The sequence below is a fragment of the Phallusia mammillata genome, chromosome 6 (genome assembly GCF_965637545.1).
Source record: "Phallusia mammillata chromosome 6, kaPhaMamm4.hap1.1, whole genome shotgun sequence".
Classification (NCBI taxonomy): domain Eukaryota; kingdom Metazoa; phylum Chordata; class Ascidiacea; order Phlebobranchia; family Ascidiidae; genus Phallusia; species Phallusia mammillata.
Genome location: NC_137257.1, coordinates 9,072,551 through 9,099,368, shown reverse-complemented (window position 1 = coordinate 9,099,368; position 26,818 = coordinate 9,072,551). Strand labels below are relative to the sequence as shown.

At 37.3% G+C, this 26,818-nt stretch overlaps 1 protein-coding gene across 1 annotated transcript in view; it reads right to left on the bottom strand.

Moving 5' to 3' along the window:
• LOC145232129 (dynein axonemal heavy chain 5-like) overlaps window positions 1-26,818 on the bottom strand; it is a 57,612-nt gene that overhangs the window by 10,210 nt on the left and 20,584 nt on the right. Inside the window, exons 33-72 of the mRNA XM_080096640.1 lie at window positions 26,582-26,738; window positions 25,729-25,941; window positions 24,586-24,810; window positions 23,865-24,037; window positions 23,142-23,320; window positions 22,354-22,502; window positions 22,026-22,162; window positions 21,511-21,607; window positions 21,040-21,226; window positions 20,151-20,360; window positions 18,922-19,132; window positions 18,331-18,544; window positions 17,782-17,893; window positions 16,792-16,935; window positions 16,528-16,644; window positions 15,858-15,991; window positions 15,273-15,383; window positions 15,067-15,189; window positions 14,681-14,773; window positions 14,365-14,529; window positions 13,769-13,906; window positions 13,257-13,375; window positions 12,747-12,953; window positions 11,830-11,969; window positions 11,338-11,477; window positions 10,977-11,111; window positions 10,769-10,892; window positions 10,042-10,199; window positions 9,520-9,636; window positions 8,933-9,115; window positions 7,781-7,980; window positions 7,123-7,321; window positions 6,593-6,760; window positions 5,728-5,847; window positions 5,001-5,214; window positions 4,063-4,166; window positions 3,552-3,686; window positions 2,965-3,120; window positions 1,180-1,362; window positions 578-748 (exon numbers count right to left, since the gene is read on the bottom strand). Coding sequence (XP_079952766.1) covers window positions 578-748; window positions 1,180-1,362; window positions 2,965-3,120; window positions 3,552-3,686; window positions 4,063-4,166; window positions 5,001-5,214; window positions 5,728-5,847; window positions 6,593-6,760; window positions 7,123-7,321; window positions 7,781-7,980; window positions 8,933-9,115; window positions 9,520-9,636; window positions 10,042-10,199; window positions 10,769-10,892; window positions 10,977-11,111; window positions 11,338-11,477; window positions 11,830-11,969; window positions 12,747-12,953; window positions 13,257-13,375; window positions 13,769-13,906; window positions 14,365-14,529; window positions 14,681-14,773; window positions 15,067-15,189; window positions 15,273-15,383; window positions 15,858-15,991; window positions 16,528-16,644; window positions 16,792-16,935; window positions 17,782-17,893; window positions 18,331-18,544; window positions 18,922-19,132; window positions 20,151-20,360; window positions 21,040-21,226; window positions 21,511-21,607; window positions 22,026-22,162; window positions 22,354-22,502; window positions 23,142-23,320; window positions 23,865-24,037; window positions 24,586-24,810; window positions 25,729-25,941; window positions 26,582-26,738 — 6,262 coding nt within the window. The remainder of the gene's footprint in view (window positions 1-577; window positions 749-1,179; window positions 1,363-2,964; window positions 3,121-3,551; window positions 3,687-4,062; window positions 4,167-5,000; window positions 5,215-5,727; window positions 5,848-6,592; window positions 6,761-7,122; window positions 7,322-7,780; window positions 7,981-8,932; window positions 9,116-9,519; window positions 9,637-10,041; window positions 10,200-10,768; window positions 10,893-10,976; window positions 11,112-11,337; window positions 11,478-11,829; window positions 11,970-12,746; window positions 12,954-13,256; window positions 13,376-13,768; window positions 13,907-14,364; window positions 14,530-14,680; window positions 14,774-15,066; window positions 15,190-15,272; window positions 15,384-15,857; window positions 15,992-16,527; window positions 16,645-16,791; window positions 16,936-17,781; window positions 17,894-18,330; window positions 18,545-18,921; window positions 19,133-20,150; window positions 20,361-21,039; window positions 21,227-21,510; window positions 21,608-22,025; window positions 22,163-22,353; window positions 22,503-23,141; window positions 23,321-23,864; window positions 24,038-24,585; window positions 24,811-25,728; window positions 25,942-26,581; window positions 26,739-26,818) is intronic.

Here is a 26,818-nt window from a genome sequence, read left to right as displayed (position 1 = left end):
CTGCAAAACATAAATTAGAAAAAAACACGTTTTTTTCTGAATTTTGACTTTCTCCTTAGTGTAATTAATTTTTTTCAAATACTAACATACAATTTTTTTCGAATAAATTAAAGCTAATATGCATAAGCATTCAAACGCACCCAAGTTGTAAAAAATATTCGCGCTAATACGAACAGATTTTTATCGCTGTTCAGAACCAGGCATGTGTCGGGGTACATTTATGCGCCCGCCGCAGTTAAAGGGTTAATGGTAGTGTTTTGTTTACTCTGATCAAACTAGATCTCTTGGCTGCCACAAGGTTTGCAAACACTAGGTATGGCTATAGCAAACACCAATGCTTACACACAGTTTTTTATCAGTTCATAAACATAAAAGAAAACCTTGTTTAAAGTACTTATGTTTGTTCTATGCACAAAATTGTTCGAAATGTTTATACATTTACGTCATACAATTCTTTACTTTTATTCTTCTGAATTTTTAGGCCATTTTTTGGCAGCTACGAAGTTTAGGTCAATATTTCATGATCGTTTTTAATTTCAGAATCACAAATCATCAATCCAGAGTGTAAAACACCAACCTCTTCAGCAGTTTGCTTCGTAATACGGAGCACGCCTAGCAAACTTTCGTCTTCCACAAGACTTCCCTTGGTGGATGTGAGTCGATATAGCAGGTTGTCTTCCAATTCTTTCATCTTACGCTTGTTAGAGGTCACTCCGCTTAGCAAGTCGTTTCGTTCCTTTTCGAGTTCCTAAAAAAGATTATTCGTTGTTAGTAAATATTACGTTAGTTCTTCGCATTAAGTAATGACTTCTTGCATTAAAAAATCTTTAGACAGTCGCTTTTAGTGCGCCTATTAAGTTTACTGTTAAATTGCGTTGAAAATTAAAAAAAAACGCAATAATAAGTAACAAAAACAAAATGATTTTTAAGGTTTTTTACTATCTGTCAATCAAATTAAATGCGTTACACATCACAAAACAGTTTAACAAACAACTAATGTACCGCCCCCCTTTTAATGTACCGTTGTGTGAATTTTTATGATTCGTCGATATTTAAGAATACAACTGTAAAAGTCCTGCATTATGTCAACAGGAAAACAACAACAATACTAATCAAGGCATTACCATTGACAACACACGTTGCTTATTTTATCATGTGGCAAAATGTGTTAAAAAGCACCTGTTTCTCAGTCAAAATGACTCGGCCCAGCAGCTGGTCTTCCAATCCTTTCACTGTAACCGTGAAGTCGATAATCGACGAACGGGCGCTGATTTCAGGCGTGTAAGCCGGATTGGGAAGTTTGGTGGTAAGGTAGAGACGGAAACCTTTCATTACATCTACTTCTTTGTCACCAACTTTGACCTACATAAAAAGGGTTTGCTTGATTGTTATTCCACAATTCGGTTTCATATTATCAAAAATTCATATTTGTCATTTTGATATAATGCAAAAAGAAATGATAATCAGTTTTCAAAGGTTGGAGTAAAATGACCAACTAAGTAAACTTTAAACAATGCTTTCACACCAAAATTTTGAAGTAAAAGAAATGTTTTTAAAGTCCAATCGACAAAGTACATTGTTAATGTTGGACAAAAAGGCGGAAAGTTGCCAAAACACGTAGGCCAGGAGTGGGCAACCTACGGCCCGCATGTCACATGCGGCACTTGTTTAAAGGTTGTGCGGCCCGCAGAGACACTTGGATTTCAAATGTCCTGGCAAACAAGTCCAATTATTATATTTTCTTGTATTTGGCCCCACAGTGACAAAGGTTGCCCACCCCTGACGTAGGCTATGACACAAGCGTAGCTAAAGGTCAAAGCATGGAGCCGAAAGTCAGAACCGTAACACATGGTGCCACATAACGGATCAGGGGGAGCAATGTTTATCTAGATAGATTAAACAAAAAAGGTTTGTTTGGGAAGTAACGTGTTCATTGAGACGCCTCAGCCCCCATTGCAACTCGTCGACACCACTGGAAACAGCACGATTTGGTAGTTGATGGAAGACAAAGTATAAGTTGGATGATAAGCATTTGGTCTGACTTTTATAAACGATATAAAGGCAAGAAAGTTTATGCTTTTACTTGCACATAGAGCAACCTTCTGAAGTTTCAGTTCAAATCATCCAAAAGCAGCGCAAGTATCTTAGCGATGGCGGATTCAGTTTTGGAGTTCTATATGTTAGTGACAAATGGAGAAAACCAATACGTTTTCGAAGTGAGGATTGTGGTTACACGGAGCGGCGAAGTTATGGTTTCACAGCGAATTCGGGCATTTTTAGAAAACAACTAAGACACTTTGTGTGATTTTTTTGCCAATTGTTACACGTTGGTACCATTATCAGTGTACATAACATAGTCTTTTTAATTAATAACACAAGGTTTTGGTAATTTTTCACGTGTTGTTTTACATTGTCTTTTGCCTTCTGTTTTCGTCATATATGTTCACCCTAAAATGGGTTTGATTCATTTTTTCCAAATTCATCTATATTTTACAATGTTTAGTTATTACAATCTACTTGTAACACAACAACAACTTTCTGTATTGCCAACAATGTTCTTGCACTGAATAGAAAACGCTTTTCATACTTAACTCAGTAAATGGGCGTACCGTAGCTTTTTAAAATCCACCAACCCCATGCTGTTTCGACTCTAGCTTTCACGTGCCTCTCCGTGTTGACTTTTTTTGAAACGCATTAAAATCCCCTCTCGTTATTTGATATTTACATTAGAAAAGCTGTGTTAGTTAGGTAAATAGTTGACGTTGTTGTGTCCCCTTTTCAAATATGTTTTTACGTAGCAATTAAACTTTGTAACAACTTCGTGGTTAAAGGTTTTGCTATTAACACCTCGCTGACACTCTCTAAGTTTACACTAACCACTCTCTCTCTCTCTAAGTTTAAAGGTCGTGTATTAATTTTCGTAACGGCAGCGCGAATAAAAGGAACAAAAAAATTATAACTTACTTTGAGAGTTGATCCAAGTTTAATGAAGTTTTTGTCCAGTACATTGTCCAACATGGGGTCAAGTTCCTCTCCAATGTCTTCTATAAGCAAAGGACGCCCAATAGACAAAGAATCCTCCAAGTGGTTACGAAAGTATTTGTGGTTGAGATAGGTAATCTAAATAAGTAACAACTTCAGCAACGGATTTGGATACGTATCTTTTGTGTTAAACAATTATGGGCTATATGGCAGCCCAAGTGTTTTCGGCTTATGAGCTGCGCTATTTGACGTAATAGCGTCGGATCACGTGCAGTTGTGGTTAAGGCAAAGGACAGAAAAAATAAGCCACCGTTTGTTGAGCGCGTTAATATACAACCAGCTACGTTTCACCCCGCCGCCCAGAACTAATAGGTTCGTTTGCTACGTTTCTTTACTTGTTTGTTGTCATACACATCAGGCTTGAATACAATTTATGCGTCATGCCTTGGTTTTGTTTTAGTATTTTTTCCTGTGTTTCGTCGTTAATTTAATGTTTCGTCGTATTTTGTTTCTTGCATAGAAACGCTTTTACAATTGTTCACTGGCTTAAGAATACAAACATAACCCACCTGCATATCGTTATTCTGTTCTTTATTTTTAATCCACAATTTTCCTTGACCCTGTGGGTCAACCAGCAATGGGTAGCGAGCTGCTTTCGTCACTATAATTCCGTTTTGAATTGAAAGTTCGTCATTCGGAAGACCCTACATTCAAAAGGTTAACGACAACGTTAGGGCAACGTACATTCTTTTTACAAGCGTTCAAGGTTTTTGCTTTCTCTACTAGTTATAGGCACATAGACTGTTTGGTACCTGCTACAAATCCTTGCTTTTGCGTTCTTTGTGAGTTATAGGCACAAAGACTCTTTAGTATTTGCTCAAAATCAACTCAACCATTTGCTAACGGTAATGTTGATACAATTTCGAAACATGCCCGTAGCCACAGGTGATAATGAATTTAGCTTTAATTGTATTCTTATTACCACTTCAACAAGTGTTGTTACCTTTACTACTTACTACTAAAAAACACATGACTTTTGTGTAAATTAAGACACTGAATGTCGTACAAAATTTAATCAACCTGTAAGTTCCATTCGGTGATTGTTGCAGAATCTGTCAGCATTTCGATTAGGTTTAATCCGTCACTGTATGGGATTCTTCTCTTTTTCATTTCACTTTGCCACTCTGGAATTAGAAAGACACATAAACTTCCAAACCATTGTGTCGTTTGTATAAATAGTAAAACGCTTCTACTATTTTCTCTCAGGAAAATTATTACACAGATCTCGTAATGTTTTCTGATTTGTTGAATTTGTATGTGTACAAACATCTGACAATGGGTAAAAAGTGTCAGTAAAATTTAAAAATTCCAAGATTTGTTTTACAAACAATGCTTCACAACAGAGTTGCAAGCGGGCCCAAAATCTGAGCCCGAACCCGGCCCGAACCCGAAAGTATAAGCCCGAAGCCCGGCCCGAACCCGAAACGCTTTTGAGAAGCCCGTTTAGGCCCGAAATTTTGATTGACAAGCCTATCCACGAAAGCCTTGCAACAAAGGATGAGAAATAAAAAAGGGAAAGACAACAAACACAATGAACAATAGTAGACAATTGGCGTAAACAATATGTTTTTGAGTAGGGTGGGCATTAGGTCAAAGGCAGAGACTTGTTACTTCGCTGAGTGATTTTATTTAAAAAATGGCGGACACGGAACGTAAACTCAGGCCCGTTTTCTCATAAATACCTAAGCCCGAACTCGGCCCGAAAAGCCCGGCCCGACTTGCAACTCTGCTTCACAATGTACCTGCATGATGCTAACATTTACAACCTATGAACCAGAAGCAATAAGTTTTAACCAAAAGCAATACATTTTTGGGTTTCAATATTGAGTTGACAAACATTGACGGACTTTATACGGTTTACTAGCTATCACGGTTTAAATGTCCTTATTGAAATCACCATGTCAAATATTGCTACAGCACACAATAAAGGTCATTAACCAACGTTAGTATTTACTGACCGGACAGCAAATCGTTCCTGAACTCCTGGTTAAAGGGCCCAGCGTATGAAAGGAATGCGGTTGCCATGAGGACATCACCGACGAGCCTTCTTGTTTGGGCAGCGAACTCCCGACTCTGATCTGTCCATCGCTCCTTCTCGCCTCCGAGGACACTGATAAGGGAGGAAGCGGTCTGCATCTTCCTGCGACAAGCCTCTGCGCTCGCAGCCAGTTCCTGAAAAAACAAATTTGTTGTGGTACTCCGAACAGTAAAGCGTTAAATTGCATCGCTCTATTAACAAATACAGTTTGCGCATTAATATGTAGTTATGTGACTGCTAAAATTAATGTACATGTCTGTTTTAGTCGTTGCTATTTACTTTAAAATTTATTAAAAATTTACCTTCTTGGATATACTTATTGCATAGCCGTATTTAAATAGAGTCATGCTGAGATGTTTAATAAACATCAACGTAGAATACACATACAATAGATGACTTAGAAACATGTTTAAACTAAACATTAAGGCAACTTTAACTATATGCCAACTGCAACTAAACAGACTGAGTGCAAGGTCATGCAAGTTGCCACTTGGACAGAATCAGTCGGGCATAAATACAAGAACAACTAATAAATTAAGCAAATTTAAAGATACGACTGATCGTTTAAATATTATAAAACCCATTCGATGTATCCACCGAATATAAATTGCTGTTGATAGTTTTAGACTCGAAAACGTGAATCTTACCTGTTTTTCTTTCATAGCCGCGTCGTATCGAGCTTGAACAACCGCCAATTCCTTTTCCTTTTCTTCTAATTCGGATTCGGCTTTTTTGAGGTCGTGCATTGCGTGTGTGTACCTGCCTTCCTACAAATGCCAAGTTAAACCGGTTACCCAATTGATGTTAGGTTTACCAAATGGTTAAAATAGCACCTTTTGTGTATGACATGTTAAATATCATATAGTTTCACGTTTTGGAGGCATGTGGACTAACCAGTGGGCTTACAGATATCAAACTTTAGGAGGTTCGACTTTAGATAGCTATTGAACACAGTTATAAGTTTGAATAAGTTTAAAGTAGTGATGCCTCGAAGTTTCGGCTTGCCGAAACATTTCGGCCGAATATGCTGTTTTCTAATGTTTCGGTTTCGGCCCGAACTTTTTTGAAAATTCGACCGAAACCGAACTTTTTGATTGCATGGAAATAATACCTAAACTTTCATTTTCGCCAATACGAAACATCTTAAATTAACTATTTGTGGTATCAATAAAATACGAGCCATGTTGTCAGCACAATATTACAATTTACTAAAGCTTCCGAATTGTGAAAGTGATTTTGGTTTGTCATTATTGAGTTTACTTGCATCAACAACACAAGGTTCAATTGAAAACGTCCATAAGAAAGGGGATTTAAGGTTCGGCCTGATTGGGTCGAAATTATTCGGCCTCATGGCCTCATATTCGGTTTCGGCCCGAACCTTTTTATGGGGGGTTCGGTGCATCACTAGTTTAAAACACTCTTTCTTAACCATACGGTTGGAACAAACCAGCGTTAGACAAAAAAAGCACAAAACAATATGTGTCCCTTTCAGGTTAGGGGTCCCATAATTACCTGTACTGCTAGGTTGGCCTTTAGAGGAAGAACCTCCTTGTTGATAACGTAGAAGTTGGCCATGGCCTTCGTCCACGAACAGAGACCAGCCACATTCCCACAAACCCTTCGCGCCACGTCAATGTTATAGTCAGGGGCGTCAAAGTAAGGCTGCATCAACTCAACAACCTAAAATAATAGATAACGGTTTTCAATCCGGGTTTGAACTAGACTAGTCCAAAAGGCCGTTGAAAACGTGAACTGATTAGCATTTTAGAGGTAACTTGGAGCATGAAGCACCAAACTGCATGCAGAGATCAAACTTCAGGGAGGATTTTTGTTTAATTTCTACATTTTATACATAGACTATTTAGCTGTGGGAAATCGGTAAAATACTCAATTTTAAATGATCTTTTGGTGGTTTAGCATATATTACGAAGTTTATTGGGGAGAAATAAAAATGTAAAGAATTGTTCAATAAAAGTTGGAAAGGACTGAAGTATCATCATTGATGTTTATAACCAGTTTGACATTACACATTTTAACAGTACCTCATCGTTAATTGAATCCTTGTTAAAGTCTTGTAGCTTATTGAGGAATCCGCTTTCAGTCATCATTTTCAGTGATTCCGACCACGAAGGTTTCATTGTCATTTTTTCATAGTCCATCGAAACTGTGTCCATACCACGTTGAAATAAAATCAGCACACAGTCCATGATGCGTTGAATAAGATGAGGGGGGTGCGGTAGTCTGAATTTAAAGTTTAAGCGTAAATTGTTTGGGTTTTGCATTAGCTTGCAAAAACCAAAACGTAACTTCTCCAAGTGTATATTTTCAGCAAATAATGTATGTTGCAACGAATTTTTTTAAATGAAACAAGTTAGCTGCAAACCAAAGATTGCAATCTTTGTCCAAACATCATTAAATGTACAAAAGTTCAAACATGAGCCCAATCATGATGTTTATCGTGACAATAATATCAGTGCAAAACCAGTTGCTTATCATACACAAACACGGAAGCATTTACGCATCGGTATTGTTTGCTCAAGTATTGTTTGCTCAGCATATACTCGGATTCACTAAATTACGACACTTCGTGTTTACTCGGCACACAAAACGATAGCATATCAAAACTCGATTTTAAAAGCGGGGCACAAATTTTTGCCACTCAAACCAAACTTACATTTGAACAAAGAAAAAACACGTTACTTTTTGACAGTGGCAATATCCGAAGGTTGAATCGTTTTTAGGGCAGCTTCGGCTTCTTCCAAAGCAGGTTTAGCTGCAGAGAGTTTGAGTTCCGCAGCTGCTTTGTCGACGGCGATTGCGTTCACGATCGACTCAGCTTTGTCTTTTACTTTCTGCACCTCTTGCTTGACTTTTTCGGCTGCATGTGCTTGACTTGTCACCTGAAAATAACAATTTAGTTTGGGTGACACTAAAACGCTGAATGGGCGGGACGGGCGGGACGTCGCGGAAACCGCTAAATATCGGGTAAATTGCTGACGGTTAGTGCTATTAGGGTTGGGTTGAGGTTTTATAAAAGTATATGAATTAAAAAATGTCCCTGCCTAAAACTTATTCAGCTTTATCCTGACATTCAGCAAAAATGCTTGGGCGGGAAGTTTCCTTCGGCCGCTGAATGTTTCCCTCGGCCGCTGAATGTTTCCCTCGGTCGCGGAAGGTATCCGGGGGAACTATTTTTAATGATTTTCTATTATAAAACCTTATCACAGCCTTAATAGCACTAACCGTCAGCAATTTAACCCGATATTCAGCGGTTTTCACGACGTCCCGCCATCTCCCGCCCGTCCCGCCCATTCCGCGTTTTAGTGTCACCCTTTAGTTTTGCGCAGGTTTTAAATCAAAGTTACCTGTATAAATCGTTGCACCCTAGGTCTATTGAAGGCGTTAAACCGAACGAAACTAAGTCTGCCAAGCATTCACTTAAGGCAAGGCATACAAACTAAAAAACATTTAGCGTACTCTGCTTTCTATATAAGCATGCCGTGATCGCTGGTCCGCATAATAAACGCTTCAGGGCTGATCTCACATATGAATTATGTCTATCTGAACAGAAAATTGCTTTTATTAATTTTATCAAGTGTTTATACGTAGAGGTTAGGCACTTTCAACAAAACATTTTGCTGGAGTAAACCTGCGCAGACCATTATCATATTGTTTAAAGTATTTATTATTAAAGCCAATGCGAAATCTGTGGGAACTTTTTTCCTTCTTTAGGGGAACACTTTTTTTTCAATAAATAAATGTGACATAAACTTACTTTAAACAAATTAGAAAAAAAAATGTGTTTGACATCCATGATAGTGCATGATTCAGTATAATATAGATCTTCCATACCTCTTCTAGAATCGTTTGGGCTCTTTTATTTGCCACTTCGAGTTCTTTTTCCTTTTCCACCAATTCCTTGCTCAGAATTCCAACAGACTCACCAGCTTCGTGAAGTTTTTCAAGACCAAGTTGCATGCGACTTGCCTGCTCGTTCAATTCCACTTTCTTGTCGGTGTAAATCTCTTTGTAGCCCTAGGAACAAGTGCGGTGACCAAAATTACATTTTAATTAATTATCAAACCAACAATGAAGGCAGTCCACGCTTCACGCTTTTCAACCTATAATGTCTTATCAGTGCTACTTGTAATAAGACAGTATTTAGTTAACACTAGCCAACTAACAAGTTTAACCGAGTTAAAGGTTTTCAAGCATTTACAAAGTGGTTGTTACACCTTCTGTATTCCATGGACCCATTCATGGACCTTTATTGACCCTAAAAGTTTCCAAACCACAAAACTATGTAATAAATTGTAAGCCTATGTTAATATCAGTATATTTTGAGATAAAAAACAAGCATTACCAATTCATACACTTTTTCGACATCAGTTTTTATCCCTTTTAGTTTGTAGTGTTAGCTATATAACTACATAACATACTTGTATGAAGGATAGGTACGACTTTGGTGTGACATGTGTTGATCTTCTAAAACGCTGGAAATAGTCCGTGCACTTCTCAGCAACTCCGTCGTGGTAAGTTCCCATTGCTTCTTGAACCTGACATATAGTTTTGTTTTTAATAAACAAGTATATTAGAATAATAAACAAGTATTGCAAAAATTCAATAAGGCCTATGATTTATTGTACCATACAAAAATCGGAAATTCCTATACACAGTTTCAATTAATATTCCCTTATTTTTTAGTCTAGTATTTTCAAACAAGCCACTGTGAGCCAGTTTCATTTGTGCTGTATGCCCAGTTGTGGCATCGCACAGACTGGGTGATGTATGGGGTTGTACCCTGTTGCTCACCACAAACTGGAGTGCCGTTTGATGGCTACAGTAGCCAATGCGGCCGATCTCTCGTCACCAGCTGCACTGATGAGACCTTATAGGTCGAAACAGTGTGCACTGTCTGCAGCTTATCATTTATTGGCTCATATGCTTTTACATTTTCAAACCTGTTTTTTGACTTCGGCCGTGCATTCAACTTCGTAAGAGTGAAGAAAATGCGTTGAAACGGCGATCAGGGCATCTTTAGGCCATCGTCGGAACCAGTCCATAGTACAACCGGAAATAAGAGCTGGAAACTTTAAAGATCGGTTTCGGAACTTCTCGCCTGGAAAAATGCAAACGTTTTTAGTTTTTCTCTAATAGATTCTATTTGAATAAGGAACTGAAAATGCCAATTAGTCAAAATATATATTCCATGTAAATTCACTGACTGATTCTGTTACTTGAAAAATTTTCTATTTTCAGTTATTTACTGTCATAAACAATGTTCGTCAATGACCATGCTGTCTGTTGAAGGGATATTGTTAAGTAAAATCACTCTCAGTTTTTAGTTTTTAGCATGTGTGGTCGTTCTCGGAGAAGCTGTGCTCGGTTTGCAGAGTTAAGTACATTTATTTTTTCTCATGAAATGGATCAGTATTTAATATGTATACAGACTATAGGAGTTGTTCCTAGCGCTTTGACTTGTTCTGTTTACTGAATTATTACGAATAATTATTGGCACTGTAAACAAAAAAATAAATGATTGATCCTAGCAAAGTTCAAGTAGCGCCCCAAAATCCTACAAATTCAAGATATTCTGAAGTTTTAAGACAAAGTTTGTTCGTAAATAATTTTATTGTGTTAACATTTTTTCGTGATTTTTTTTATTGGGTTAATATTCGATCGACTTACCGACGGGCGAAAAGCAAAGCACGACGTGAAGATTCTGCCTGACGCGCGTCATGAAATATTCGTACAAGTTCTCATTGGTAGGAGGACGGCGTGGATACTCTTTCTTCATCACCGGAATCAACTCCTACGCACCACAAACAAAAGTTGACTTAATAACATTCAATACATTAAAATACAAGCATGCCGCTTTTATTTATAAATGTTTTACCTGCAGTATTTCGTCCATTTCGTCACGAGGAAACAGATTGGGTACTTCCCCGGACGAGAGAACGTTGTTCATGTATTCCAGGAAGGATTCATCTTTAATCTCGTTGTCAGTGAAGATAAAAGTCACTCCTTTACCCTTAAGTAGCAGATCAATTGTAATTTGATTGTTGTGTGTAGCAGTTTTTGTTTACTTTGAAGAATGTTATTTTTTTTTTCAGTTTGTTGTTCGCTACAAACACGCATAAATTGCTGTTATTACTGTGTAAACATTGTCTTCATACAGTGTTTTGACAGCACAAGAGTAATCAAGTTAAGCAAGGGCGAAACCAAAATGTTAGCCATATTGTGAGGAGAAAACTTACATGCAGCCCGGAGTTTCTGTACAGAATCTTGAGATCATCCATAAGATTGCTGGTGTTATAGGAACGGGATAATGTGATTTGAAAGTTGGAGTAGCCGGCGATGAATGAAGCAAGTTTTGTGAGACTCTGCTTGCCGGAACCTAATGTGTGAAAAAAGTGTTAGTTGCTATACAGACGAATCCGGTTAATAGGATAATCAATGTGTCAACCTCTTTTATGCCATTACCCGGAGTATGCAATTAACCAGACGATTTTCTTAACAAGTGGCTGTACGGATGGGATTTACGATTCCGATGCAAATAAGCGCATTATGCCATTAATCTTATTCGACTGTTTTAGACATTATTCTGTATAAAAGAAAAACTAGGTACTTTTAACCTCGAGATTGTATCGTAAGTAGAAAATACTTTTTACAACAAAAATTTATAAATAAGTCATAAACTTTGAGTTATTATTGTATGTAAGTTTGCTCATACAAATTGACTTTTTTACCTCCTACTCCTACTAGAAGAGCATTTCCTCTCGGAGTAGCAATGATGCGAGAGATTTTGACCAAATGAATCATCGCATCCTGGAAGAAGACGAGATCCATCTTGGAACCCCGAATGGTTTCGTTCATATTCTCCATGTACCTGAACCGGTATGAAAAAGAAACATATTACCAAGTATAAACTTAGGACGAACAGAAAACTACTAAAAAGATACGAGCAGCTTAAAATTATTCATAAAAAATTGTTCTCTATTTTAAGCGATATATTAGTTGGCTTGTTGCGACCCAGTAGCCTGCATCTAATTCTAGATTTTTGTTTATAGGACACATTTTTTTATTCTGTTTACGTCCATCTTTGAGTTTCTAGATTTCTAGAATTAGAAATTACGAAAAACACATGCACAAACATATACTTATCTGAACACATTTCCAAACGTGACTTGAAGGTTAAGTAAATAATCAACAATTATAACAATTTGCAGCTTTTGGAACCAATATTACGTAAAATATGTACATGTAATGTTTTCACAAATTTTGCCAGTTTGAGATAAAACGTATAAATGAATGTATTAATAGGACACTAATAAGTTTTATACACCTGCAACAATTATGGACCAAATCAGTGGTTCTCGAACATTTTAAGTATGTGGGCGATTAACAAACTAAATTGATTTGCAACTTTAGTATGCAGGATAAAATTGTTTTTTTATGACACAAGTAAAAAATAAGCTTTAAACGCTGTCACGAATGCGACATTTCATCACCACACTACACCAGAGAATGTTTTAACTTTAAAATAGCAAATATTTCGCAGCTCACCTAAAAATCTCTCGCCGCCCACTAGTTTGCTACTACACACAGTTCAAGTATCAATGTGCTAACTAAAAACCTATAATAATCTAAATTTCACGTGACTGACCCGATCAACTTTTCACGGAGAAATTCGAATGATGGAATCGGATCGTAAACCTTTGGAGCGGAAAAGTCGAAATCCTCCGGTTCGTCACCGGTTGGCTCAGGAGGCTCACGCAGGAAGTCCACGAAGTATGGCTCCTCCTGTGACATCATCGTGACGTAGTCATCGCCCAGTTCTTCCCCAACCACGGACGTCATTGCTTTGTCGAACCTGAAATGTTGTTGTTTTTGTTTGTTATTGTCTAAAACTGTTTAGTTTTTTTGGTGTTAAAAATTTCCTATAAATCTGAAGGAATGTGAAACAGGACAGGATTAGGAAATAGAAAACAAAATTTTTAAATGCACTTTTACACTACTTCGACAGAAAAAAAATGTGGTGACAAATTAAATAAACAGACTTAACTTTATTTACTTGGAGGAAATTGTGGTATGTCAGTAATCATAACTTTGTTTGTTAAACCTTCAAATCTTTATGAAATATATTTAAAAACTTTTGCACGTCATATATACTCACCATGATCTGTCTTCTTGGTTTGTGAAGCGATCCGCAATCACTCTTGTACATTCGTGTCTCCACAACTGAATGAGTTGGTTGCTGCCTTCAACCACATCACTGATCGATTTCAACATTCCCTGTAAATCGTTAAAACACATGCCTAATTTGTTTTCACCAAAGAAACTTCAACGTTAATCGTGTTTTTATGCAGAAATTTTACTAAATACAAACACCATGTATAGAAAAACTTGACAACATCCCTTCAAAGGTCTTGGGATTTGTTTGTGGGTAGTCAGCTTTTAAGGCCCAACAAACGTAACCTGGCTACACTAGCCTTTACAATTAATCTCTTGTCACCAGCGGCACTGATAGAACACTATAGGTCAAAACAATGTGAACAGTCTGCAGTTTACTTATTATTGTATCAGCACATTGCTCTTTATCCTAGAAAGCAACCACACTTATTTTTTGCTCCACTTCCATAAAGAAAAATGTCTTTGCAGCGTATGTGATACATGCGTATACCGTACCTGCCAAATCCTGCTCAAGTCCCGAAGGTTGAAGACGTAGTGAAACTTGGCTGGTGTTGGTAGCATTTTCACTTTGGTAGCTTGCCACAGTTTTCGGGTGAGCGGTACCAAGCGGGATAAAAGTTCTCTAACTTCAACCTAAAAATCAAGTAAAATTGCAATAGTATTGTGATAACGTTTGCTGTTGAATAATGCAATTTCAAACATGTGGTACAAAACCTTACTATATAAACCACAAAAGGGGATCTGAGTCCAGATTATATTGTTATTTTAATTACAAATCCTCATCCCAACCCAAACATCCCTAACCGTTGCACAAGCCCACGAATTCATAGATTTCCACATGAGGTCATATCAGTGCAGCTGGTGAGTGTCGTTGGATGGCTAAACTAGCCAATACGGTCAACCTCTTGTCACCAGCTGTACTGTGTGCACTGTCTGCTGCTTATCATTTCTTGACTTGATGCTTCTCCAAGTGTATTTAATGTTATTTAATAAACTTGCTTAATGCGGTACTAAGCATCATGCGGTACCATGCGGTGTTTGGTGTCACCGTTCTAATACACCAGGTCGGTAAACAATGTTTCTTAACTTACGTTAAATCCGCGCTGGGCACAGAAATGGCCGTTCCCGATCACACCGAAGATCTTATCAATGGATGAGTTGGAAGGCAAAGTACAGTTGAACATTGCAAATTGCCGCTTGAGGCGCTGTGGGATGTCGTTGCGGCCTCCGCCGGGATGAATCATCGCAGCAATAAACTAAAACAAATTTGAAATCTTGGGTAGTAATGACACCAGCTAGTCTACAAACTACATATAATTTGTCATTAATGCTGTTTTGCACAGTATACTTAATCTTTATGTTTACTTCATAATTGGGATCCAAAAGGATTTTTTATGTCGTTTTCACCTGCATGTCGACGACGTTGGTAAAATCTCCCGGTTTGTCCAAGTTGTAGAAACCACTGGTTTCCAGCAGTTGTCTCACTATTTCGTTGGTAATCTGAAAAAGTGATTTTTTGTTGTATTTTCAGAGAAACTAATAGCTAGCTATTTCATTTCATTAAAACCAAATAAGTTAGAAAAAAACTGTCATTACCGTGTACCATTGAAATATATTATTTTGTGTTTTTTGGGGGGAATTGATACAATTTTTCACGACAAAACTTTAGTTCTGTTCTTAGTTAAGACCCAAACAACTTTAATTCATGTATATAAAGTGCACAAACAAAGCTCTATTTCAAACCACTTTGTCTGCCCAAACCTATCCAATCAAGTTATGCAACACGTAAATACCTGATCTCCCCATTCGTTGATCACAGGCATGTTGATGTCATCGATAAAAACTGTCATCTTTTTGCCCGCTGGAGGTCCGTAAGTGCTTCCCATGCGTTTTTCCAGGTAGCTCTCAATGGTTCGCTACATGAACAATTACAAGGAAATTCAAAAACAACATTTTACGCTAAATAAAAGTTGCATATTTTTGCAGGTTTTTATTTTACCTGAAACATCATAGGTGTTGTGGCACTCGAAAAGTTCATGTTTTTCGACAAGTGTTCTTCAGGGTTGTAGTTGGACATGTAGCCCTTCACTATAACTGTTTTTGCAGTGCCCTAAAATGAAAAGTTACATCAGATAAATTGACTTGAGTTGAGTTTATTTCGCTTGGTGAAAGAACACATAGCGACAGAATTGCACTAAAAACAATCACCAAGCCGGAATTGTGAATATTTTATCAACAAAACTTTGAGAAGTGTTTAGACAAAATTGCATACAAATGTTAAATGTTTTACATCGATTTTATACTTGGGATAAGGTACGGACAAATCTGGTTAATTGCATACTAGTTGATGACATATTTCGGTTCTTCATAAAAATTCTCAATGGTTTATTGTAAATTTTAGTTGATTGTCCGACAAAGTTCGTAAAAATAAATATGCGATTATCCAAATTGGTCTGTATGAACCAAAGCTAAAAACTAGAATTTATAGACCCGTCTTTATTGCTCAAAAGCTAAAGTTATGATGAAAATACACCTGAAAATTTTCGTAATTTTTATTTTTATAATTAAACCAAATCAAATATACCTGTTCACCAATGAGAAGAACTCCGCGTCCTTGTTTGGCGCAAGTGTTGATTAGAAAATCTGTCCTCACATTGTCCACGTTAGGAACAAGAATGGATCCGTACTCTGGTGTCGAGTCAGGCGGATAGATGTACTCTGCAATGAACAGAGTACGTTTGAGTTAACAATACATTTTTGTGCACAGAAACGCTCTTTAAAAGCGAAAAATAAACAATTTCACCACAAGGTTCGTTGAGCAATATTTCTATTGTTACATAATAAATTCGAGTCTTCTCTGTGTTTCACTTTCAAAGTTTCCTTTGTACTTCAGCTGTTTGTAATTGTACATTTAAAATTGTTAATTGTGAACCAAAGACTTTAGGGTTATGCGTATCTTGCGGCATGATTCGAACTTAAAACCAAGGCGATTGCAAAACGAAACCGATTTGTTGCTTACCTTATTTGGTTGTCGTCATTTGGTTGGTTTGTTTTAGATTCAGTTGTTTTTTGACAAGTTTATCGCATGACTAGTGGATTAGTTTTTAGGTTTAGGGAGCAATGTGACGTTGTTAAAATACTGTAAAAATGTATAACTGTAGAAAGCACTGTGCTATTTTTTATTACTATGCGAACTGCTAAACCTTTAAGTTGGTTCCCCCTAAACCAATCAAAAAAACATAACCTAAACTCACCAGATACTTTGCTGGACCAATGAACCCATTTTCCATCATCGTTCACCATAAAATCAAAGATGGTGTCGTCGGATCCTTCGGCAATTTGGGGCAAATCGAGGCCTAACTCAGTAGTTTCTAATTCAAAAGGAAAAAAAAATCTTTAAACCAGCAGTATATAGACAAAAAATACAAATATGTGTATATTTTACCCATTTAATGAACTCTAGCTAAACAAAGATACAAAATCAAGGAAAGATTTTTAAAGAAATTTTCGATTTTTACCTGACATAAAGTCCTGTAGTTTCCTTCTGTCTTCCAGTTCCAAAAGCGCCCCAATGCTCCACATCATGACAAACACAAACATCTTGTTCAAGTGATCTCTATTTGCGTCTCGCTTATCTTGTGTGATCAGGCCGTCCATCAACACTAAAGACATGTATTTCATTTCACGGTACACGTCAAATTTTGTTTAGAATGCTACAATGTAATTTGCGTTTTCACTTCGAGTGCTCGCAAATATCTCCTCATTGCTCCGAAGAAGCCCTACCGGTCTGGTGGGCGAAACGTCAGCAAATTTGCAAGTTCTTGAAAAACAACTAGTATTTTGTTTAACATCACTACAGTTGAACGACAAATGTGTTAGGTCGGGCCGGGCGTTTTGTGTCGGGTATGAGTAGAAGTTGAAATGAAAAAAGGCTATATTAAAGCCTGCAATTACACTCGGCTTAACTTGTGCCGCAATTCCATTATTTTGACGTCTGTTTTTGTCTTAGTCGGTTTTGGGTAATCTACTTTCAGGTTCGGACTTTGAAATTCGAGCGTTCTTAGAACTCTGCTTTAAAGGTGTAACTGATCAAATACATTGAAGAAGCGTTTGATAATCTCAGTACCGTAAATTGGACTTTAAAGGTCTTGCTCATTGTCACACAATATTGAGCAGATTTTGTCTTGAGCAGTTTTTTTGTTTGTTTTTTTGTTATCTGTTTTTTTGATTGGGTATATAAAAAAACGATAAACGTTATTGAATGCTCCGATCAGTTTAGTCAATTTCTTATTATATGCTAGAAACAAAATCTGGTTAATTGCATAGGATTCGTGAAACTGTGGCCTGGAAGAAATCGTCAGCTTAATTACATATTCCGGTTAATTGCATAAAAAAGCTTGCCAAATTGGTAATGCGATTAGCTTTTTGGAATGATAACGTTTTAAACGACCATGTCGCGTTAGCAAAGTGATTACAATTTGCAGTCCCATAAATGTTAGACAGCTTACCGATGCACTGACGTATGATGAAAGCTTCCAAGACGTCCATTTTGAAGACGAGGTTTTGAGTCGCAAATCGATAGATCGCCGAAAAGCTAGTCTCGTACAAGTCAAGAATAATCTGTTCGAAAGGTAATACAAGTTAAAGGTAGCGACGAAGAAATACAAGGAGCAACTTTTTTAGCTTCTTGGTATTTTACGCTGATTGTTAAAATGACAATATTTCTATTTTTAGTACAAAAATGTCGTTTTACTATACTCTACTATACTTTGTTAACGAATATTACTTGAATAATCTGTTTAACTGCATAGGGAGGTAAATTTTAATATTTCAGTTAATTGCATACAAAAGATTGGAAAAATGGTTATTCCCAAATTTTACCCCCATTTGTCTGTATTTGCACGTATTTAGGGATTAGAGATAAATGCATTCTACATTTTCAGAAAGTGAATATGTTTTTAACTCGTAACTTAGTAAATTGGTTGTTCAAGCCACCTGATAGAAAATAACTCTCTAACGCTTTCGAATGAGATTTTAAAAAAATACTTCACACTTACCGCCGACTCTGAAGGTGTCCTAGTTTTCAGCCAGGCGCCGAGTATAGGACTCCAATCGAGTACAGACGAACTCATGAAAACCATTCCGTTCCTCGACACTGTGGCTGGTGATGCGTTGTCGATGTTGTGGGGTTCGAAAATGATTTTGCAATTGGGTGCCATCGGGATTCGGTCTCCATTCGCCAGAGTCAATGTCTTATTGTCGTCCAACACACTGAATATTTTTTAAGACGAACTTAGTAAAATCATTCACCCTACGTTGTAATATTTAACAAAAGTTGCTTGAAAAGTTGCATACATTTCATAATACGATTTCACATAGCCGTGTGAGTTATGATGCTGGGTAAAAAAGTCATAGCAAGAAAACTACACTTTAACTATTACCTATAACTGCGCAATGCAAACATGTAATGAATTTCTATTGAAAGAGAGAGATAGGGAAAACTGGCCCAAGAGACCAAAGCTTCATTTGTCTCGCATCACCTTAGTAAATCTAATCTTCGGGCGCAATCCTGGCTTTATTTTTGTCCAGATTTCGGGCTTTCCCCCTAAAACTTTGGTTGACAAAGTTTTGTTGTCATATCTATTTACCTGTTTAGGTTTTCGATCCAAATCGTATCTACAGGACCATCTAAGACCAGCCATACATGTTCGCCCTTCTTAGATCGTAGAGTACGCCGCCAGAGGGTGCTAAAGATCCCGTCTGTCCAATCATTTGTTGCCACATCAAGTCTACCAAACATCTGAGGAGCGGTGATGGCCTTCGGGTTCATTCTCATTTCGCGATGCGGCTCTCCACAGTCTGGGAAATATTTTAAGGGGGTTCACCTTGTGGGGAATTTGCGAAACTGTGTTTAACATCTGATAATTAATACCGATAGTGTTTCGTTTTTCAGAAATACATTTAAAACAAACTTGACTGTGACGCGAAATTGGTTGGGATATTAGGATAAACATATGTATGTGTTGTCTGAATATATTTTTGTACCAACCATAAAACACCAGGTCCATTAAAGGCGTTGTACCAAAATCGGCCGGTCACCAAGCATTCATATATGCAAGGTTGCTATACCGTCCTTATTTCTAAGATTTGTCCTTATTTTGAAGGTCTATGTCTTAGAAAAGTTTATTGTCATTATTTATAAGAAATGTCCTTATTTTTGACTTGAGTCCATCTTTTGTCTTATTTTCAACAATTACTAGTCAAATCCCTGCTACAATCCCGGCTGTTGTGAGATGCACAAAATATTTTCTATGCACAAGGGGTTGCTGGAACAGATTGTTTCTGGCCAACATATTGCATGTGATATGTCATGGCTCATATAAATGCAAAGATTTGTTCAAAAACGTTTTATTTTGTTTCGTATGCAAATTTTGTTTTTCGGTTGTCTTATTTTTGGTTTCATGTCGGCAACCCTGCCTATATGGCAAGGCACAGACTAACATGATATAGCCTGCGGTGGGATTAGAACTCACGACAGGAGTTTTTCCGGGACTCGCACTATATCAAATGGGTTATGCGGGAAAGCTTGGTGACCCGCTGGTTCGGTACAACGCTTTCAATGAGCCTGACGTACTATGATTTATATATGAGTGTGCCGTGATCGCTGGTCTGCATAAACGCTTCAGGGCTGATCCCAGTTATGAATTTATGTTCAACGTTTCGTACTAGCTGCAAGCAAAAACTAAAAAGGGGAATTGGACAAGTAGATTAATTGGACAAGTAGATTCTTTTAAATTTCTCACTTGAATATAGATTTCACTTACGTTAGAAACCACTGGGATAAACTCAAACAAAAACATCATCTCTTTTCACAAACCTGTCATAGCCTTCATGAGAACGTGAATGCAGCAAGTCTTTCCTCCTCCACTTGGGCCTAGCGCCATCATCCCGTGTCTTACCCTTTGTGTCTCGAAAAGCTGGATGACCTTGAGAACCCAGGGAGGATGGTGGACAAGACCCGCCTCTTCCACTCTCTTCTTGATCGCTGCCTCCAGCTCAGGGTAACCACCTTTGTCAAGACTGATCCCTGCGCAAAGGAAAGAATTGTTTGGATATTAACATTCTTGTTTTCTGTTAAAGTAAACTTTATTGCAAATGCACACAATTTAAGGTTTCGAACACAAGAAAGAGAAAAGCCAATAAATTTGTATTAAATCATATTGCTTATAAAAAATATGTAAAAACCAACCAAACTTGTACTGAAATTCTTTTCTATGTACACATCCATTTTTTTATTTTGGCAAAAATCGATTTTGTTGAATATAATAAAACATCAATTGATCATCGATGACGTCACAAATAGCACTTAGGTTCACAGGAGAGCTACACTGTTAAGTACGTACTGCACAGTACACACGTATAGGCCAAGGTATAAAAGTTACATGTAAGTTACAAGAAAAGTTTTCGTAAAACACCAATTTTCCAACCAATAAATACGCATAGAGCTATTGGCCCCATGGGCGTCATTTCTTTAGGGAAATACATACAAGTGTCTAATTTTATTATAAACTAAAATTTTATTTTTTTAATTAAAATTTTTCAGTTACAAATGTGTATTGACCCATACCCGCTGTATTGTTTTGGACCCAAAACTGCGTCCACGAGGCTTTATCGTATAACAATAGGTTGGACAACTTGTCATAGACTTTGGTTACAAGCAAGCAAAAAACTTTGGTAAAAAATTTCAACCATTCTTTTCAACATGCCTGGAAAGAGATCCCCAATAAGTGAGAGGAAAAGTGGTTCGTCTTCATCAATGAGTTTCGACAAGTTCATGTCGCGGAGAACTCGCATCACTGTCATGTTTTCTGTGTCGTTGGGATTGGCGCGTTTGGCAGCACCTAGTGTTCGAAGTACGGACAAGATATTGCGCAATCCGAAGTCGTAATGGACCTGTACATAAAAAAGGTCATAGTTAGTAAAGGAATAATAATAGGAGTTTGTGAAATATTGAACAGGAGTTGAGAAAGTGAATCTAAGTTTTATTCCCATAAAGAATTTACACATATATTTGTACACACCTTTATCTGGCGTTTCAGAAAAGGGTGAAACGTGTTTATAAAAGTCTGCTTAGGAGGTAATCTATACTGGTGTCACAAATTTTACAATAAAAATCCACAAATGGTTAAAAGTGTGTTCAAAATTTTTACCCTGCCTAATGCGCCGATCTCATTTACCTGTTTTGTCAGTTGTTCTTCACACAGTGTGTAGAGAATGTAGAATTTCCGCGCCAGGATGATATTGTCGATGAAACCGACGGCTGCCAACTTCACCCTACACATCAACACAGAGTAAATTCAGATAGCGCCTTCAATGGCTGTGTTTTAATTATAGTTGAACAAATGACAGTGCAGGAAGTATAGGTTGAGTTGTAACTGTAAGCTGGCCTGAAACAAGATTCTTAACCGCTACCAAACCCGAACCCAACTTCATTTAAAACAAAGCACCATATAGGCCCGAAGGTTGGTACAATTGAGGGACGAACGAGGCTGAGTGTAAATTTAGGTACGATTTTATCTAAACTCGACACCGAACCCTAACCTGACTCGAAAAGCCTGGCCCGACTTGCAACTCTGGTTTGATAATTCGAGCACTTTAATTGGACTTACATAACAGTACCAATATTGGTTATGATACCTGGATCAACGCGGTCCATCTTTTGGGGAAAACACAATTTTATGAAATTACCAACCTGATGATGATTTGACGATCAGGGACCATCATTGCAACGTTGCGGAAATGAATCTTTAAATTCTCAGGAAGTTCTTGCCTTCCGGCGTATCCTGGGTTCATTGTCAGAAAGATTCCAAACTCTGGGTTCATATTTACCTGCAAAAAATGTCCAATAACACGGCCATTTATGGTATTTTTCAAATATCAGATTTTTAGCAAACTTGTACATGTTCATTAAAAATCCAACCTTTTAAAGCCAATTAGGTTGCAACTAATTTTTTTAAACTGACGCTGATTTTAAGATTTACTGGGATTTAGCAATCGGGCAAAATATTTGTTTACTTTACCTCGTCTCCGTCTGTGAATATGAACTTCTTCTTTCTCTCTTTCTTGCACTGAAGCACCACCGCGATCTGCTGTGCCGCCACGGACAAAACAGGAAGTTCGATTCGATTAAACTCGTCGAAGCAGCCCCATGATCCGGATTGAGCCAAACCTAAAACCAAAGAGTTTTGACAAAAACTTATTTATTGCAAAAAAACTATACTTAGTTACTAAATGTCAGTTAAGTATTTATTTTAGTTAAAACATATTGTTTGTCACTCACATGAATAGGTTAGGTGCTAAAATTTACATTAAAAGAAGCAAACTGTTCTGAATGACAAAATGCGGTTTCATGCTTGCACTAGGGATGCGCCGAGCCGAGCCAGAACCCGAGTACTCGGTACCGAGCATCGCTGTTTTTAATGCTCGGTGCTCGGCCGAGCAGTTGCACAAACTGACCCGAGCGTTAAATTTGCATATTCATGCACTGCTAACATATGTAACTAGTGTTCTAAAGGGTGTCTTAAACAAAAACGAATGATTTTTCAAATGGACTAGATGGTGGAAAACGCGTACTTTATGGGCATGTACAGCTTAATAAAACACCGCCGGTGACGTAAGAGGCCTTGTAGAGCTAAAACGTAGAAAGGGGATTTTTTGTGACGTCATAATGCACCGAGCGTGCTAGGCCGAGCACCGAGCATTAAAGTGAGATGCTCGGTGCTCGACCAAACAGAGCATTTGCAGTTTTGGCACATCCCTAGCTTGCACCATCTAAATTTTAGTCTACAGAAATGATCTCAATGCTAACCTTTAAAAATTCTTCCTAAACCTCTGAAATCCATTTGGTCGGAGCAATTAAACACAACCACGTATTTGCCGAGAGCTTTTCCCATATCTTTGGTCGTTTCAGTTTTTCCTGTTCCTGCTGGTCCAGCGGGTGCTCCACCCATGCTCATGCCCAGGGCTTGAGCCAATGTGATATAGCATCTAAAGCAAAACCAAGGATTGTAAACGTTAAAAATGTTATGTTAATAGTTAGGAGACTAGAGGTAAAACGCGAAAGTATTGCGGTTGTGTGTTTAAATCTTACCACATACTGATAATCTGTTTTAGAGAGGAAATGGTGAAGTATGCTCATAAAAATGTACACTTATGACCACAGATTACAGATAAAAAACAGGAATTTTATGATCCTATAAAAAACAACAACAATACAATAATACGTTACAGCGCAAATTCGTTATCCAAACGAAATAAACTCAACTCGTCTAGTAAACAACAGTTCACACAACTAAATGTATTGATAACAATAAACGCATGCGTACGAAGTTGGGAGCGATAAAAATGTTCGAACGCAACATTTAAATTAAAAAAAACGTTTGATAGCAATTTAAAACTGTGCTGCTTTATTTGTGAACTAAGTGTGAAACTAAAATTGTAAACTGTATTCCCAAACAACATAAAACACACAAAAGTTTGACCGAAAACACTCAATTGTGTAGCTAGCAACAGAAAATTTATATATTTTTACCTGTCCGTCAATGGAGTGATTACAAGTCTCTCTGTGCAACCGAGAAACTCGTTCTGGTAAATAAAGTCGACGTCGGTGATTGAGGTGATGGTTTTGTCGCGGTCCTCGTCGAAGTAAAATCGACATTGTTTCTGCCATTCGAAATCAGTCGGACTTTTGATGTGAAGTTTTACCTACAAAGGTTAAGTTAAAAAAAATTATGCGCTTTATCTAACTGGGGTCACATTCAGAGAACGATTGGACTTCGGCCGTAAGGCTACATGCGGCCGAAGAGACGAGTTTGTGCGGCCGTGAACATGAATCTTTGAATAAGATGTACTGGCGGCCGTGACGTAAATAAAACTCACTAGTTTGAATTAATCCTGATTATCAAACTGTTTTAAACAGATTTTGTGGGTCTTTTCAGCCTTTTAAGCAAACAATACAAAAAAACAGGTACCGTTATTTCTTCGTAAATATCTTAAACTTAGAACTCACAAAGGGTAAATTTTTGTATTACTATCCTGGACTATTATAGTAAGACCAAGAAAAGTAAAATATTTTTCGTGAACTTGTTTTGGGCCTAATTATGATCATGACAATAAATATGAGAAAAAACGCTTAGTTAGCTTTCGTATTCGTTTAGTATGGTAGCTTTTATATGGAAAAAGTAATTTGCTAAACCAATCGCCCTTTACGCAACCAAAAACTGGCGATGGTTCAGAAAACAAAGAATACATACCAAATCGTCGAAAATATCACGTTGATGAACATGAATCGTGATCAAAGTTTCGTACTTCGTTCTTTCCACCGGGCTCAAGTTTTTGGTTGTCATGCCAATAAGCGTGTTGAGTTGGTTCAGAAAAGTTTGATTGGTGGATTGCATGATTTTGCGATCATACTTTGCGTTCGACAAAGCCTCAGTAGATTCTCGAGTCCACAGCAATTGAAGACCCAAAACACCAACCTTAAAAAACGTGGGAATTAAAATGGGATCGAGCAGTGCAACTTTTTCATTGTTTTTTAATTGCCAAGCAATGTTTCTAAAACTATTTTAGTGTTTCCACAGTGATCGAGCAGTGTTTCTGTAACTATTTTACTGTTTCCTTAATTGTAGAGCAATGTTTACAAAATCTTTTAGTATTCCCAAATTACCAAGCAGTGTTTCAAAAACTTTTTAGTATTTTTTAATTGTCAAGCAGTGTTTCAAAAACTTTTTAGTATTTTTTAATTGTCAAGTAGTGTTTCTGAAACTATTTTAGAGTTTCCACAGTGGGCAAACAGTGTTTTCGTAACTATTTTATTGTTTGTTAATTGTAGAGCATTGTTTATGAAACTTTTTAGTATTCCCCAATTACCAAGCAGTGTTTCAAAAACTTTTTAGTATTTTTTAATTGTCAAGTAGTGTTTCTGAAACTATTCTAGACTTTCCACAGTGGGTAAACAGTGTTTCCGTAACTATTTGACTGTTTGTTAATTGTAGAGCATTGTTTATGAAACTTTTTAGTATTCCCCAATCACCAAGCAGTGTTTCAAAAACTTGTTAGTATTCCCCAATTACCAAGCAGTGTTTCAAAAACTTTTTACTGTTCCCCAATTACCAAGCAGTGTTTCAAAAACTTTTTAGTATTTCCTAATTGTCAAGCAGTTATTCGAAAACTTCTTTCAGTATTTCCTAATTGTCGAGCAGTGCTTCTAGAACTTTTTTAGTCTTTCATAAATGACCAAATTTCTCAAAACAACATTTTAAGTTTTCCTATTTTTCAATGTAATTTTAATAAGCTTTACAATAGTTTTAAAATAAATAGTGTTGTGGCATAACTACCCGCTTAACCTTTCAGTAGGCATTTGTACGTTTTAAAAAACTTTACTAATTGTACTATACCTGAGCAGGAAAAGTATTCAAAAAATCGATGAGATTGAAGCTAGGGTCCTGAATAGCCATGTACGCAGTGCGTATGATTCCGTGCACTGACAGACGAGCTTTGTCAAGAAGGTGTTGTAACCAAATCTCCACGTTTCCTTCAGCGAGCACCGGTTGCACAAGGTCAATCGTTTCACCTTCTTTTGACGAAATCGCCAAAATTCGATCGTAGATCTTTGTGAAACGACAAAATGTTACTGGTTTTAAGGTAGAATGCTCATTAATAAATTTAAAAAGACATACATGTTTCAGAAGTTCTTGAGGCAATGTTTTACTCAATTAGGCTATAAAGTTAGTCATGGTCATGTTTTTGCGAAAAACAAGAGAGTGTGTTTTAACTAGCCACTTTGGTATCAGTTTACGGTTGTAACATTCTCGCCAAAAAATAAGGCCAATACGCTTGTGAAAAACATTAGAGCGTTTTAATAGCCTATATTCTCAGGTAAATAAAACTAGCCCAGACACCTGCTTGGCGCATATAACACAAAAAAGCAGTAACCTACAAGTTAGCCGACATTGTTCTAATACGCAAATAGGTAAAGTCTTCAAAACTCAGACTCGCGAGTAAACGACTCTACTCAACTCAAGGTTCGGTTATTGAATTCTATTTGAATAAGGAATATTGATCTGGCTTGTTAGTGAACAGTTTTTGCTGTTGTACACCTGTATATCGGATCCCGGAATACTAAGTAAAAATGAACAAAAGCGGACACAACAGAAGAATGTAGTAAAAACAGCCAACTTTAACGCTGCCGTCTTTACTCGTTTGACAGGTCAGAACGAAATCACATGGCTAGTGACATCAAATAAATACCTTGTCGTGAAATCGAACAGTCTTAATGTTGTCAAAGACGTTCAGCAAGTGAGCTTGAATTGTGTGAGAGTCACTTGCTTGACCGAGAATCTCAAGCAGTGCGGGGTCAGAGACGAAGAAAAAGCGAGGAAAGAGTAGACGCTTCTTCTCCAGGTATCTAAACAAAAATGTTAAATTTACAGCTAAAAAATTTCACCTTGCTTCAACAAAAAATACCAAGTGGTACAGTTTAGTGTA